This window comes from Ammodytes marinus, assembly GCF_949987685.1.
Source record: "Ammodytes marinus genome assembly, chromosome: 11".
Classification (NCBI taxonomy): Eukaryota; Metazoa; Chordata; class Actinopteri; order Uranoscopiformes; family Ammodytidae; genus Ammodytes; species Ammodytes marinus.
In genome coordinates this window covers 32,047,129-32,064,905 of record NC_137215.1, presented here as the reverse complement: position 1 = coordinate 32,064,905, position 17,777 = coordinate 32,047,129, and the positions used below count along the sequence as shown (strand labels likewise).

At 41.7% G+C, this 17,777-nt stretch overlaps 1 protein-coding gene across 2 annotated transcripts in view; it reads left to right on the top strand.

The window, feature by feature from the left end:
- The window catches only part of cdk1 (cyclin dependent kinase 1), a 78,299-nt gene that overhangs the window by 53,845 nt on the left and 6,677 nt on the right, over positions 1-17,777 (top strand). For both annotated transcript variants that reach the window (XM_080036230.1, XM_080036231.1), the window contains exons 5-7: positions 11,106-11,276; positions 14,942-15,105; positions 17,213-17,354. In XM_080036230.1, the coding sequence (XP_079892356.1) occupies positions 11,106-11,276; positions 14,942-15,105; positions 17,213-17,354 (477 nt within the window). The remainder of the gene's footprint in view (positions 1-11,105; positions 11,277-14,941; positions 15,106-17,212; positions 17,355-17,777) is intronic.

Genomic DNA, 17,777 nt, shown 5'->3' with positions numbered 1-17,777 from the left:
CAACAAATATTTAAAACGCTACCGTTTCGTTATCGATGGTCGGATCAAAATTATTTTAAGTGATTTTTTTTCGTGTGGGTCGGTAGATGTTCTGTGCAAAGTTTGGTGTCAATTGTCCAAAAATTATGGGAGGAGTAGCGAAAAATATGTTTTGCAGTTTTCGCGATTTTGCGAAAAATCTATAATATCGCAAATGGGCGTGGCCTATGCCAAATGATGCAGCTGACTCCAGTGCATCTGTGGATATAAAGTTTTTGACTGTGGGACGTTCGGTGTGGGAGTTATGACCCCAAACGCGTTTTCCTTCGTTGTAGCGCCACCTAGTGGCCGGCATGTCTGAATTCTCTTGTATGCGTACACGGCCCGGCCCTGGATCTAGTCATGCAATTGGCATGTCTGCGCCCTTTACGGTTTGGGCTGTGCACGCAGTTTTAGATGACTACAAATAATAATAATAATAATAATCGCCACTAAAACAATAGGGTTCCCAGCCCCGCAGGGCTTGGGAACCGCGTTGCTGTGCAAAACGCGGTCCCAGCTCCTGCTCGGGCTTGGCCCCCTAATAATAACTAGAACTGCAAGCAGTTTTTACCGGGGGCCAAGCCTCCGACGCAACTCGTCGTCAAGCGCCGCGCCTGCCGCTCACTTCGCGGAATCCGTGGATGTAAAGTTTTTGACCGTGGGATGTTCGGTGCGGGAGTTGTATAGGTATCGCTGTTTACGGATGAATTTGGCGAAACTGCCACGGTGGAACGATGCAGCTCAATTCACAGAACAAGTGCATGTCAAGTTTTTTAATGTGCGATGTGTGGTTGGCGAGTTATGAGCAAAAGTAGATTGTCAGCCTTGACAAAATGGCCGCCGGAGCTAATTGCACAATGTAATGTCAATGGACATGCTAACATTCCCGCCTTTTTTCTTTGACGGAAAAAAAAAAATATAATTTTATTAAAAAGTCCCTTAAACATTACTATTTCTTGGCCATATTTTTCATATAGACTTGGGTATGCCCCTTGATGGTTTCCCGTGAGTTTTAAGAAAATTCCTCTGGCCAATTAGGAGATATAAAATTTCCTAATTTATGGCGCCCCCTTATGGCAAAATTCTCCAAATTTTTTATTGAACGCAATTAAGGGTAGCCCCAACATATGTCTAAAATTTGGACTTGATCCGACTTATGATTTTGGATTTATGAATTTTTTCGTAAAACGTAGCTAATCAACAAATATTTAAAACGCTACCGTTTCGTTATCGATGGTCGGATCAAAATTCTTTTAAGTGATTTTTTTCCGTGTGGGTCGGTAGATGTTCTGTGCAAAGTTTGGTGTCAATTGTCCAAAAAATATGGGAGGAGTAGCGAAAAATATGTTTTGCAGTTTTCGCGATTTTGCGAAAAATCTATAATATCGCAAATGGGCGTGGCCTATGCCAAATGATGCAACTGACTCCAGTGCATCTGTGGATATAAAGTTTTTGACTGTGGGACGTTCGGTGTGGGAGTTATGACCCCAAACGCGTTTTCCTTCGTTGTAGCGCCACCTACTGGCCGGCATGTCTGAATTTTTGTCGTATGCGTAGTCCGGACGGACCTGGATCTAGTCATGCAATTGGCATGTCTGCGCCCTTTACGGTTTGGGCTGTGCACGCAGTTTTAGGGAGGTACAAATAATAATAATAATAATAACTAGAACTGCAAGCAGTTTTTACCGGGGGCCAAGCCTCCGACGCAACTCGTCGTCAAGCGCCGTGCCTGCCGCTCACTCCGCAGAACCTGTGGATGTAAAGTTTTTGACCGTGGGATGTTCGGTGCGGGAGTTGTATAGGTATCGCTGTTTATGGATGAATTTTGCGAAACTGCCACGGTGGAACGATGCAGCTCAATTCACAGAACAAGTGCATGTCAAGTTTTTTAATGTGCGATGTGTGGTTGGCGAGTTATGAGCAAAAGTAGATTGTCAGCCTTGACAAAATGGCCGCCGGAGCTAATTGCACAATGTAATGTCAATGGACATGCTAACATTCCCGCCTTTTTTCTTTGACGGAAAAAAAAATATCTAATTTTATTAAAAAGTCCCTTACACATTAATATTTGTTGGCCATATTTTTTATATAGAGTCGTGTATGCCCCTTGATGCTTTCCCGTGAGTTTTAAGAAATTTCCTCTGGCCAATTAGGAGATATGAAATTTCCTAATTTATGGCGCCCCCTTATGGCGAAAATTTCCAATTTTTTTATTGAACGCAATTAAGGGTAGCCCCAATATATGTCTAAAATTTGGACTTGATCCGACTTATGATTTTGGATTTATGAATTTTTACGTAAAACGTAGCTAATCAACAAATATTTAAAACGCTACCGTTTCGTTATCGATGGTCGGATCAAAATTCTTTCGAATGATTCTTTTCCGTGTGGGTCGGTAGATGTTCTGTGCAAACTTTGGTGTCAATTGTCCAAAAATTGTGGGAGGAATAGAGAAAAATATGTTTTGCAGTTTTTGCGATTTTGCGAAAAATCTATAATATCGCAAATGGGCGTGGCCTATGCCAAATGATGCAGCTGACTCCAGTGAATATGTGGATATAAAGTTTTTGACTGTGGGACGTTCGGTGTGGGAGTTATGACCCCAAACGCGTTTTCCTTCGTTGTAGCGCCAACTAGTGGCCGGCGTGTCTGATTTTTTTGGTCAGCTGAGAGTCCGGGGGTCTGAACTAATGATGCTAGTGGCATGTCCCAACCCGTTACGGTTTGGGCTGCAGCACCAATATTACACCGTTTTTCCGAGAAAAATAAAAAGAATAATAATAATAATAATCCTTACAAAAACAATAGGGTTCCCTGCCCCGCAGGGCTTGGGAACCGCGTTGCTGTGCAAAACGCGGTCCCAGCTCCTGCTCGGGCTTGGCCCCCTAATAATCCTTACAAAAACAATAGGGTTCCCTGCCCCGCAGGGCTTGGGAACCGCGTTGCTGTGCAAAACGCGGTCCCAGCTCCTGCTCGGGCTTGGCCCCCTAATAATCGCCACAAAAACAATAGGGTTCCCTGCCCCGCAGGGCTTGGGAACCGCGTTGCTGTGCAAAACGCGGTCCCAGCTCCTGCTCGGGCTTGGCCCCCTAATAATAATAATAATCGCCACAAAAACAATAGGGTTCCCTGCCCCGCAGGGCTTGGGAACCGCGTTGCTGTGCAAAACGCGGTCCCAGCTCCTGCTCGGGCTTGGCCCCCTAATAATCCTTACAAAAACAATAGGGTTCCCTGCCCCGCAGGGCTTGGGAACCGCGTTGCTGTGCAAAACGCGGTCCCAGCTCCTGCTCGGGCTTGGCCCCCTAATAATCGCCACAAAAACAATAGGGTTCCCTGCCCCGCAGGGCTTGGGAACCGCGTTGCTGTGCAAAACGCGGTCCCAGCTCCTGCTCGGGCTTGGCCCCCTAAAAATCCTTACAAAAACAATAGGGTTCCCTGCCCAGCAGGGCTTGGGAACCGCGTTGCTTTGCATACAGCGGTCCCAGCTCCTGCTCGGGCTTGGCCCCCTAATAAAGCTTGTAGGCCTACAATAGCCTTCTGTTTTCAAGATAACCTAACAGTTTAAATAATAAATTAATATGTCCCTTGAAAATAAATTGACGCTTTCCTGAGAATGTCAAAGGCAGTAGAGTTGTGGCACTTCTGTAAACTTACATGCCGTTTTTTTCTGCGCTGTCTCTGCTGTTGATACAGATTGGTTGTGTTGCCACGGCGATGTAGTGATTTTAAGTTTTGCTCAGCACTTTTTCCTGTTCAACGTCCCTGTTACTGAGTCCTTAAAGGTCACATATTATGCTAAATGCACTTTTTAAATGTGTTCTAACATATCCATGGGTCCACGGTGTGCCTAGAGACTGCCAAAATATAAAAAAAAATAACAATCTCTCCTTTTCTCACTCTCCCCCTTTCTGAAACCCCCACCCCTCCCCCCAATAACTCGAGTCAGAATTCTCGCCGTTTATGACGTCATAAACTGCACAGCCACATCCCCATATTTTTGTTATATGTCCATTAGGGGTGTAAATCTCTGCTTTTCATCACGATACGATATTACATCATTAGACAACGATATGATATTTGCCGATATCTAAAATCTGCTGCGATACGATTCAGGGGCCTGCGATTGATATGAGGTGATATTATATGCCCATTTAACACAAGATGGCCTATCTCGTTATCTAAAAATACATGTTGATAATAAAATAGCCTTCTTAATCGTTTGTATAATTTTCATACATTTTTATTCATTCTGAACATGGTAATGGTAAATGGACTTGTATAGCGCTATATCTCCGTTTATCACAGACCCAAAGCGCTGTACATTGTTTTTTTTTTGTACACATTCACCCAGTCACACACACATTCATACACCGATAGCAGCAGCTACCACGCAGGGTAGGCTTAGTACTAGGGTGCTAAGCTAACTATCGGGAGCAATTCGGGGTTCAGTGTCTTGCCCAGGGACACTTCGACATGTGGCGGGGAGACGGGGATCGAACCTCCGACCCTGCACACCAGAGGCGAACTCCCTACCCACACTAAAGATCTTGAAATTAACAGGATAAACAATAAACTGAACTGCTACCTTGGCCATTTCCCTCTTTTTGATGACATTTTATTTAATGTCAAGGGGACTTCCTTATAAAATACAGCTAAAACAAATATTAGCTTGAATTATTTGATTGAAATATTAATATATTGATAAGATTGATATCTTTCATAAGATTAATATATTTCAAAAGATTAATATCTTTCAATCTCTTACTATTCATATCTTAAGGTGTAGCGGCAGTAAACAATGCTTGGAGTGACATTTGAGTAGTTTTGGGCCGTGTGGGGTTTCAGGGCACAGATTGGGGGATTCCTCGCTAGCTTAGCTCATTAGCCTAATGGAGCTATCCACTTTAGCTGAGGCTGCGGTAGCTCGTAAATTCACCCCGAGGAGAGGGTGACCGCTAGCCTGGTTCTACCAGACCATCGTACTTCATTTCATTTGTACAGAAGGTCTGGAATCGCTCAATTGACAAACGTTAACTCACTTGAAGGCGGGTGTCTGTTGAAGTTTGAAATTATTGGATCTGCCCAGTGCCACTCTGGACCTGCCAACCAACCATGTCATGCGCCGGCTTCTGAGCCACTCCTTCTGTTCGCTGATTGGACCGGCAGAAATCTGTCCGGAGAAAACCTAAGAATATACCGCACACCCAGACTGACTACTGAAGGGAAATGAAAATTGAGCGGAAGTAGTAGGCGGGCGGTGCCAGGCTAGGTGACCGCCCCGAGGAGCGCAGGAGCTTCTCACCGCTGAGAGAGCAGCCGAGCCGCGCATTCTTGGAACTTTACACTGCGAGCCTGTCGAGCGCTGCTCGGGTAACATCGGTTCGACTGCTCTGTCAGCGGGGATATATGATCCTCTCCCCATGGTGCCAACACCGATAGGTCTGTTACCGATGGATTTTAGTGTCCGAAATAAACTTTGATAATCATACTCGAGCGAGAAAAGCCTGGTGCGGTCGGGCGGAAATAGTGTCACAAACACCCGAGCAAGGACATTGTCAAAATAAAAGCTTATACAACATCGATTTGCATCGATGTTTGGACGTTGCATCGATGCAGTTGGATCGTTCGCAAATCAATCGATGGATCGATCTACATCGATGGATCGTTACACCCCTAATGTCCATGCTTCCCCCCACATTAGTAACCAGAAACTTCCACCGTGCAGTGTTCTGATAACTCCCCTCCCCCCATTTCTTATTGGTCCACGGCCCCGAGATCCTCTGGAAAATTTTCCGAGCGACAGCCATGTTGTTTTCCCCGCTAAGCGACAAGATGCCCATAGTACAGCAAACCATGCAGAGTGTTGCATAAACCAACACAGAAGCATTCTGCTCATAATCCACTAATTTATCTTAATCGCAACAGTCTTAATAATGCCGCGTTTATAACGAGACAAGGCTTAGGGAACTACTTGTGTAGTACTTGTGATGCTCATGCTGTAGCTACATGGTCTTACCGACCAGCAGGCTAATGAGGCTGAACTGAACAGCTACCTGTATGTTATACTGTAGCGTTGCTTCTTTTTGATTGTTTTTCATAAGGTGCAACTACCGCAGAAGACGATACGATAGACTGCTGTTTTGGAGCAGCGGTCGGACGGCGGTAAAAATTAGTCGCGCATTTTCACACTTTCGGTATGGCCTCTCCTATATTTATTCCCCCCGTGTTGCGAGCCTATAACGCCTGTAAATGCACAGAGACGGCTCGGTGCAAGCCAACAGACACAGTGAGCGAACAGCGCTGGCCGCAGCAGCTACGTGACTATAGTGACATCGTAGCAGTGGGACACAGTGTAGCCCACTGATTTAATTTAATGAAGAGGAAACGCACTACACAAGAGTGCTGCGCCAAATTTTTTCGCTAAACACAAGACTCTTCACTCTTGCCGAGGTCATCACACACTAGGGCTGTCGCGATAACCGCACAGATGAAATACTGCAATATTTTCAAGCCAATCGCAGAGCATGGGCGGTCACCGCAACAACCGCACGTGACGTCCATGGACCTGTTATGAACTTATAAAAGGTGACGGACCCCCGTTTTTCAAAACTCATATTTGGAAAAAAGATTTGAAGATCAAATCTTGTTTTTAAAAGGAAATACATTTTATTTATTAAAATCATATACGAAAATAAAAACGCATTGAATAAAACACTTTCCTTCATTGCAAATGAACAGTAGTTGATTGGAAGGCTTCCGCGATCTCCGTTAGTTTCAGTTTACAGCCGATAAAGTTACAATCACAACGACCGCATGGACAGCGTTTAAATAAAGCCTCTTATTCTTATTATCATTAGGGCTTTGATGCAAATGATATCTAAACATTATGGCGGCTGTGGTGTGCGTAAAAGGAAAAGCGCAGTTGGCAATCTGATCTCTCCTTACTGCCGCAGCTAAAAAGACGACCCGACTTTTTACGACCTATTTCCAGGGGAAAACAACCCGTCTTATATTCGGACCAATACGGTACTAACAAGTTGGCTTAATAAATATATAATTAGGCCTAAAAAAGGGGTGGAGCAATTATATCGCTGTTTAGCCACCCTGACTCACCGCACGGGGTATTCCTTCACCGCGACAGCCCTATCACACACGGCTCTCCTCTTTCCATACTGCTGGAAGCTCAAAGGCTCAAACATGCACGTCGCACCAGGAAATGGGTGTGTAATTAGACAGGAAATGCAAAAACTGCAATCTGGCTGGCTGTTGAGTTTATTTCTGCTTTGTGATTGGCTGTTAGGTGAATCAATATCAGGATATTTTTTTTTTTTCATTTTCAACGCGGCGCGCCGAAAATTTTGGGGGTATTTTGCTCAAAGATGCCAATACGCACTACAGAAATAAACAACTGCTTATTTGAATAAAACAGACAACTGACCTTACAGTTGTACATTTTTAAAGTTCCTTTTTAGATATGGGCTGTTGTGAGATTATTGTGGACAATTAGGCCTACTGTGATGCGATAGGCTATAATTAATTAATGGTTATTATTAGCCTACTTGCTTGATTTCTTTTTAAATACAGAGGTTATTGGTCGTTTTGGAACATGTATTTCCCAATTTAAAACGTAAAAATAAAGCAGCATTGAAATTCAGAAAATAAATCTTGTATGGCTACTATAGCAGGCTGTTTTACAAATAACTAAATACAATGTGTTTTCCCCTTAAAATGATTAAATACATTTATGCAAAGGTCAAAGACAGTGCATGCCGTAGTTATGCATGGCCGCATGCAGAGCCGCAGAGCAGCACACACACCAGCTGATAGAGAAACGCTTTGAGAGACATGTGAACATTTATTTACCGCAAATCGCAAAGTTTTTACCATGGGAAGAGGTTTACCTTCATCAGATTTTTAACTTGTAAAAAAAAAAAAAAATTTTTTTTTTTTTTTTTTTTACAAGTCGGTCAACCTATCAGGCGAGCTACTGAAAACCCGCCCGCGAGCGAACTGTTGGAGACACCTGGTCTAGAGATACCCTTAATTACCCTTTTAACAGTTTTTATGTCAATGTCATCACAATCAATGGAATTTTTTTTGCATTTTACAACATCTATAATTTCTTTCTCAAGAACAGGATTGAGGTACATGGAGCTGGTGTTTTTCTTAATAGGTGTATCATCTTGAGCTAAAGCAGTGGTTCCCAATTATTTTCTGTCATGCCCCCCTAGGGGACAGAATTTTTCGCGCCCCCCCTAAATTGAAATACTATTGAGAACCTGCTAATGTTTTTTTATTTAGCTGTACAAAAAACTGTATGAGTTTCTGGCACGAGCATTCTGCATACAATCACCTTATCAGATTAGATAACAAAAATGAGCTGAGATAACTTCTGCAGCAAAAAAAAAAAGTTCAGTTTATTAGCTCAATTTGTAACATTTAAACAAGACTGCTCAGTCTGTGTGAATCTCAGGACAGAGAAACAAGAGCAAATGATTCACTGAGGTTTGCATTTAATTCAAAACATTTTTAAACTGTAAACATAGTTAAGGTGGTGTTTTTTTATTATTATATGCTTCTGTGATGCAATAACCAATAATTAATTAATGTTATTATTAGTCTACTTGCTTGATTTCTTTTTAAATACAGAGGTTATTGGTCGTTTTGGAACATGTATTTCCCAATTTAAAACGTAAAAATAAAGCAGCATTGAAATTCAGAAAATAAATCTTGTATGGCTACTATAGCAGGCTGTTTTACAAATAACTAAATACAATGTGTTTTCCCCTTAAAATGATTAAATACATTTATGCAAAGGTCAAAGACAGTGCATGCCGTAGTTATGCATGGCCGCATGCAGAGCCGCAGAGCAGCACACACACCAGCTGATAGAGAAACGCTTTGAGAGACATGTGAACATTTATTTACCGCAAATCGCAAAGTTTTTACCATGGGAAGAGGTTTACTTGCTTTTAAAATAGCCTACAGAGACACTTGGAGACACATGTGGACATTTATTTACTGCAAATCGCGGCCTTTCGCGCGGATATGACCATACACAAGCACACATCTCGCTTGCTAGCACTTTAGTCAGTTGGAAATCAAGGCAGCCCGCGACCCCCCTGACAACTCATGGCGCCCCCCCCCCAGGGGGGCGCGCCCCACCATTTGAGAAGCACTGAGCTAAAGTATCTGTCATAGGTATTTTTTCCGCTAAATTTGGTCCAATGTTTACAAAATAATTATTAAACTGATTAAAGCTGCAGTTGATAATTTGAGCCGTTGGGATCCCAACGGCTGTTTTCCCAACGCTCTACCTGCTGTAGCTCCTCCCTCTGAACGACAGCTACGCGCGTTCATGTGAATTCAGTTACTGACAGACACCATGTCCGATTCCGAGGTGATTAAACATTAGTAATGATAACTACATACGTACATATTGAGCATACATTTTAATCACAGACATACCATGTATGTTAGCTTAAAATCATTGTAAGTGTGCTGGTAGGCCTAACAAAAGTAGCTGTAACAGCCAGGCAAGATAGCAAACTAATTGTAACAGAGCGGAGAGGTGTGTGTGTTTCTCCTACTATATGCTCCTGCTCTGACCGCAGCTGGGAGGGGCTGCTCGGGCAGTGTTGCCAACTTAGCGATTTTGTCGCTATATTTAGCTACTTTTCAGCCACTTTTCAGCCCCCCTGGCGACTTTTTTTTCAAAACAGCGACAAATCTAGCTTTTTTTCTGGTGTAATTGGTGACTTTTTCGCCGAAGCAAATATCACTTTTAACGCTTCTCAACGAGCAGCGGGAGCCTCCTGGCCCGTCCCCCGTCAAAGAGCACTGACAGACGGCCCGGTCCTCGCGCAGCTGCCCCTCCCAGCTGCGGTCAGAGCAGGAGATACACATCTCAGCTCGGGGCTGCTGCACGAGGAGCGGGCTGCGTGTCAGTGCTCCCGCTGCTCGTTGAGAAGAGATGATACTTGCTTTGGCGAAAAAAGTCACCAATAACACCAGAAAAAAAGCTATATTTGTCGCTTGTCGCTGTTTTGAAGAAAAAAAAGTCGCCAGGGTGGCTGAAAAGTCACTAAATATTGCGACAAAATCGCTTTGAGTTGGCAATACTGATCACAGGACGAGGGCTATATGGGGCCAGCGGCAGGCAGAGGAAGGGGACAAGGTCGCGGTCGGAGAGGTCTTGATGTGATAGGGCAAGAAGACATGGCCGGTGTACTTTTTTTCAAGCTCTCTCCGTCTCCCTTTCAGCAGTTAACTTTTCAACATTCGTCTTTCCTCGTTTTTTTGCTGTCTTAGCGGTGTTAGTTGTTAGTATCCTGGGAATGGTCAATTGAGGGTTCGTTTGTGAAGACATTGCTACTCGCTGTCCGCCGTAGTAGCCTTGTACCTAACAGTAGGCTAGTGTCAGACTGCTAGGGTCGTGAACGCTCACGCAACTGACGCATCAACGTCGTTGCCAAGGTCCCACAGCCAATAAGAACGGAGAATCTGACCTCGCTCTGATTGGTCAAAATTAACATGAGCGGTGGCAATTTTGGGGGGCAGCACACAGAGGCAGGGGGGAGCAAAGTGATAAAAAAATATTTTCAGACCACTTCACCTACATATAGCTGAATGGCTATTATGACAGTTTTGCCAAATATTACAGTAAAAAAACTCTCAACTGCAGCTTTAACCACCTCTTCCATTTTATAATTTTTTTTTGTCATTTTCGCTGAAATACTTAGATGAGTTGTCAGTAGTCTAAGCTATTTATTCATGTGTTTTTTATGGATTGTCTCTCCTCTGTAGTTGTGATATTTTAATCTTAACTTGTATTTTGAAATTATAGTATTAACAGTATTAGTAAAAAAAAAAAAGTTTTGGTAGCCCAATTTATTTATTACATTTTTTGTAGCGGATGCGCCCTTAGCATTCGCCCTAACCCTACTGGCCAAGTAAAACGGCTATAACAACATAAGCTCAAGGCCCATCCACTGCTCTCCAAACAGATTAATTTTCCCTTTGTCTTCTGCCCATTCAGTTTCACAACTCTAAACATTAATTCTCCTTCCCTCGCCCCTCTTTAGAGCTACCTTTACCAGATCTTGGAGGGAATTTACTTTTGTCACTGTCGTCGAGTCCTCCACCGGGACCTGAAACCACAAAACCTGCTCATCGACAACAAGGGAGTTATCAAACTGGCAGATTTTGGCCTGGCTCGGGCCTTTGGTGTTCCTGTCAGAGTCTACACCCATGAGGTAAGATTCTGCTGACACTGAGATTGATGGACTAAAACAACTGCATCACACACTGAGAGAAATATGTATAAGGGATTAGGGCTGGGTAATAATTCGATTTTGATTATAATCGCGATAAAACTCACGTCGATTACTTCGATAAGCATAAGACATAAATGCTCGATTTGAAGAAAAAAAACGAAAAAAAAAAAAATGCTGATATGGATTTACCTAACAGCCAATCACGCAGCAGAAATACTCGCAACAGCCAGTCAGATCGCAGTGTTTGCCGTTCATGTCGAAGTACACGCCCATTTCCTGGTGCATGTTTGAGCTTCGAGCGCCGCGGAAAGGAGAGGAGAGGAGAGAGGAGTATTTGGCGAGAAAAAAAAGATAACATGAGTGGAACAGCGGAGGCTGCAAGTGAACCTGCATCATCCGCCGTAGAAGAAGTGGTTGAAAAAAAAAGGTTCCAGGACGTCCGTTATATGGAAGTGGTTTGGCTATCTTAAAAGTGATAAAGCACAGGATAAGACCGTCTGTAAAATATGCCGTCGGTCGGTGCCAGCACGAATGGGAAACACTACAAACTTATTTCAACATCTGAAAAAGTACCATCCCATCGAACACACAGAAAGCATGCAAATTCGCGCAACAACAAGCTTTGCCCGCCGTCCCAGCCCCAGCGCGAGCGGGGCTGTTCCAAAACAGCTGTCTATCGTGTCGTCTTTTGAGGCAATTACACCGCATGAAAAACAATCAAAAAGACATAAAGATGTAACATACGCAGTAGGGATGAGCCCGAATCCAAATATGTATTCGGATAAGCACGGATAATGAGTTAGATACGGATAATTTCCGAATAGTCCCGTTATTATTCGGGGATTTTTTTTAAAATAATGAGTTAGATACGGATAATTTCCGAATAGTCCCGTTATTATTCGGGGATTTTTTTTTTAATATATTATGCGCCTAATTGACGCAGCGCGTTCCGCCTCAATGACACAACAGGTAGAATGACACTAACAGCTGTTCTGCGGTGGACATGAGAGGACCGGGCGCGTCCCGTGACCCGCGGTCTCTCTCTTTTGATCCACTGATAAACGCAGCGTGTTCGCCCTTTCCCTTGAATAGAGGATTCTACCGGTCTCATTCGATGCCGTTTTTATGTGAGTTTCCTCGTAACCCGGCCGCTGCCGTGGCGGAGAAGAGACGAACCGATGGAATATGCTGCACCCCGAGTCACCGTCAGCCCTTCCCCGGTGTATTTACATTCACTAGGCCTACTGCTTAAACTCTTTCAAACACCACAACGTTTCCATCAAACTGATGCTTAGGACCTGTTCTTTTTCAGCTGTCAATAAATGCGTATACGGCTAGGCCTACTTCAGGACCTATACAATAAAATCGGAAACTGCAAACTTGACACATTAAAATCACATATGGCTTTGTGGAAAGGCTAACATATTATTTAGGGTTTACTTTGCCACAGTTGATCCACTGTTTTACTTTTTATGTATTGGTTTTGCCTCTACAAGATTTAAGATGTTTTCTGCAGCCCTGCCAAAGGAGTTTAATGTGAAAGAAGTTAGAGCTTTATTTATATTTACATTATTTTAAATAATTCAAGCTATCTTATATTGTTTTGTTAGGGGCAGATAAAACATGTTTGTGAAGTTAAATGTTTATATTTAAATGTGATTCAATGTTCCCTAATCACAAATATGCTAATAAACAACATTGGTATGTTTAAACTTTTGAACCCTCTGATTTCTTCAGGCTTCAGCAGTATCACATTTTATATCGTGATTAATATCGATATCGATCAATATCGAAAAAATAATCGTGATAATATTTTTTGCCATATCGCCCAGCCCTATAAGGGATTATATAAAAGTGACAACGAAAAAATAAAATTTTTTTTTTTACTATTATTTCCAATTTCATGCTCTATTTGATAGGACAGCTTAGATAGACAGGAAACTGAATGTGCTAAAAGTCTGAAATGTGGGATTTATTATTTTCTTAATTGAACCAACCGGTGAATTTCAGTATCTCTGAGGGGGCAGCTGAAGTCAACATTCTTTCAAAGGTTTTTTTATTAAATGTTAGTATATATATATATATATATAATATATGTTTTTACTTTGCCATAAGCACATTATAATGTTTCCTCCTGTGGCTTTACGGCTAAAATGAACCGGGGATATCCTGCCCGTTAACCTTGTTGATGTGGAAGGCTTCCGTGATCGGGATTGCATTTCTTGAGCCTGGATACACAGAGCCATGTCGCCAAACTGACAGAGCGACAAGAGAAAATATACAGTGATCTGCCTCCCTCCGTTAGTTTCAGTCTACAGCCGAAACAAATTACATTAACCACTACGGACATCGTTTAAATAAAGCCTCTTGTTTTTATGATCATTAGGGCTTTGATGCAAATTCTGAAGTCTGAATATTACGTTGGCAGCTGCTGTTTTTTTTCAGCAACTCAACCTGCACTGTAAAAAAAAAAAAAAAGGCAATGAGTTGATCTTTTTGTAGATTCATACCTCCTCAACGTGCAAATAAACGAGTTGTTCACAATCACATCCCTAGTAAAATATAAATTTTACTCTTAGAGTGGAAGGCTTCACTGTTTATTTAGGGTGGCTTTTTAGTTGTAGGCTATGTTTGAGGAGCACATTTGGGAGTTTAATTTATGCAATGTTGAAAGAATTTACAGAATTTTAATTTTGGGGCATCCCTACAGTGAATAATCGTCTTTAATAATCGTGATTACAATATCAATCAAAATAATCGTGATTATAATTTCTGCCATAATTGAGCAGCCCTAGGTCTGGCCCACTTGAGATCAGAGAGGCTGTATGTGGCCCTCGAACCAAAATTAGTTTGACACCCCTGCACTAGACGAAAGCGGAGCGTCCTACATCCCAAAATAAGAGGGGCGTGTGACGGCATAAGCACTATCTCTTCCATAGACTATAACAAAACATTGAGTATTAAGTGTTGCATTTGAAATATTATACAAAATTTGGCTCAATGTGTAGGCCTAATTTATTTCTCAACAAATCTATAAATAAATGGCTTCCACATAATTGGTCTCCAGAACAAACGGGACACACCTCTTGAAATTAGATTTTACTGCTCAATCTATTTTATGAATATTTCTATTGAAAATCCACAATAGCTATATCGAGCTAGCGTATATTGCCATTCAGCTTAAAAAAATATCGGAGATAATGTTTTGTCCATATCGTGAAGCCCGTCAACTTGTTTGCCGATGGCCTGAATGTAACCGACATTAATTTATATAAAAAGTTACGCACAATAGCTCTGAACCCTTTTCACCCTGGCCATGAGACGCAGTTCACATGGTGAGACGGCTGCATAGAAAAATTAGAGGGATGAAAAAAACGTTATGTTTTTTACTTTAATAATTTACAGTATTTCTAGACGGTCTAGACGGGGTCAGATATAGACAGCCTAATAAAGTCAGTGATAATGATCACAGTAAGTTAAAAAGATTAACCCTAGAATAAAGCCTCTGTGTTTTACTTCGCTGCTGGCGATCAGACTGGCAGTTTGCAATCTATTTATAAGCTGGTTTACCTGTGCAAAAAAAATAAAAACCTGTCTGCCCTTTAAAATAAACACTCAGCTGAATGATCCTGTGTTTCTTCCAGGTTGTAACTCTTTGGTACCGGGCTCCAGAGGTCCTCCTGGGTTCACCCCGTTATTCAACCCCTGTCGATGTTTGGAGTACTGGGACCATCTTTGCTGAACTCGCCACAAAGAAGCCTCTGTTCCATGGAGACTCTGAGATTGACCAGCTGTTCAGGATATTCAGGTAGACTCATCTGGACATACCTACAACCTTTTATTTTTTTTTATATGTATATATATATGTATATATGTATATGTATACGTATATGTATATGTATATATATATATGTATATATATATATATATATATATGTGTATATATATACATATAAGGTAAGGCAGTGTTTCCCCCAGGAAATGTCTTAGTCAAGGTGGTCACTGTCAAGCCGCACAGGAGGCGCGGCGCAAAGCGCCGCGGCGAAAATTTTGGGGGTATTTTGCTCAAAGATGCCAATGCGCCCTAAAGAAATGGTTCTGTTTATTTGAATGACACTGACCTTACAGTTGTGCAATTTTGTTTGCTATGTGCACATTTTGTGCAAACATGCAGACGGTACAAAATACAATTAAAGAAAAGTTCTACTGTTTTGGTGCAATACCATGCAGACACACTAAATACAAATAATGGACCATACACTTAACATGTGTATCAAAGTGCTTTTTAAAGTTCCTTTTTGGATGGGGGGCTGTTGTGAGATTATTGTGGACAATAGGCATACTGTGATGCGATTAATTCATATATGGTTATTATTAGCCTACTTGCTTGATTTCTTTTTAAATACAGAGGTTATTGGTTGTTTTGGAACATGTATTTCCAAATTTAAAACATAAAAATAAAGCAGCATTTAAAATTCAGAAAAATAAATCTTGTATGGCTACACAAGCATGCTGTTTGAAAAATAATTCAATTATTGAAATAATACAAAGTGTTTTCCCCTTAAAATGACTAAAGGCATTTCAAAGACAGTTACAGTGTGCACTTCTGTAAACTTACTGAAAGGTGCCTGGGCCATCACTCTCATGCATGTATCAGACTTTTCTCTGCGCTGTATGAGCCGATAAGTTGTGTTGCCACGGTGATGTGGAGTTTTAAACTGTTCTAGCTTTGCAGAGCACTTCTTTCTGTTCAGCTAAATATCCCCATAGAACCGCACTGCGTTTATTATCGCCACAGGTTAAATGTCGGTTTGCTGCTGCTCGTTTCCCGCGTACATGCCGTAGTCGCGCGCAGCGCGGGACGGTCGCGCGCAGAGCCCCCGACACAGAGCAGCTGATAGTCTGAGCAGAGAGAAACGCTTGGAGACATATGTGCACATTTATTTACCGCAAATCACGGCCTTTCGCGCATTTCTGACCATGAAAAATCACACATCGCGCTTGCTAGTACATTAATTGTGCAGCACTAAAAATGAAAAAAATAAAGATTTAATTTTTTTTTTTTTTTTGGTCGGTCAGTAGTCAAGGCGGGGGGCCGGTTTTGCTAAGGCGGCCGCCTTAACTATAAAGCGCTGGGGGAAACACTGAGGTAAGGCAAGGTAATAAGAATAAACATCTGGGACTCCCAATCCACCTCTTTTCCTCGGTCTGGTTAATCTTTTGTAACTGATTCTTGTTTTTTTATTACTCCACAAGAAATCTGTGAATAATTTCTTTGAACCAGTAAAGAGGGAATTTAAGAGGAATTGCTGATATAAGAAATAATAATCTAGGTAAAATATTCATTTTAAGCACTTCTGCTCTGCCCCATAATGAAATGGGTTGAACTGTCCATCTCTTAATGTCCTCCTTAATTGTTTTAAGGAGGAGAGAACATATAATTCCATAACCACTATGCATAATGCAGACAGTGCAGGACTCCTCTCCCCCATGGTGTGTGTTGGTGGTTGGTGACCCGCCGCTGGTACAGATGCATTTTGAAAGGCAACCATTGGGGGCCGACGGAGTAATGACGTAATAAATTCTGCGCCGCAATCAAAACAAGCCTGTACATTTGGCACATTTAAGTCATATTAATGCAATTTACGCACATAATTACATATTGTGATTCACCTCTTGAACCTCTTAAAAGCATTACATTTAATGTTCTCAAAATAAGGCCTTAAAAGTGTTGAATTTCCCTGCAAAGGATTGATCTTCCTTTACATCTTACATTTTTTATTGCCCTTTTAAAATACAGGTTTGTATTAGAGGGTTTGTTATTTGACTAATAAGCACTTTTGGGTTTTGTTAAGAGTATACATAAACTTCACAACGTGTTTTAATGTCTTTCTGTCTGCTTTTGTTCTTAATAGGACTCTGGGAACCCCAAACAATGATGTGTGGCCAGAGGTAGAAAGCCTACCTGACTACAAAAACACCTTCCCTAAATGGAAATCTGGAAACCTGTCCTCCATGGTGAAAAACCTGGATAAGAATGGCCTGGACCTTCTGGCAGTAAGACTTGCATCCTAATCCGACTTTTCTAACACTGGTCCTCCAAGATTGCTCTTTTCCATTTTACTCAGTCAGATAAAAGTTAATGTGGATTAATCCAATTTCTCTTTGAGGGCGGGGGAGAGAACAGAATTTTGCACCCAAGACTTAACATTAGTGGTAATATTATTGACTTACTTTTAGAAGCAACCCTGACAGTCAAAAGTGGCTATATTTTGTAAGAATTTTAAAAGTGCACAGATTGTATTGAATTGAATTTATTTCAGAAATATCAAAACAAAACGAAAGTCAAGAAAAAAAAATGTTCAAATGATTTCACAAATTAAAAAAATAAGCATACTACGTACTGTATATTGATATGCCTTAAAAGGAGTAGCAAGAAGTACAAAACTTAAGGATGAACCTTTAGTGAGTTCACACAGT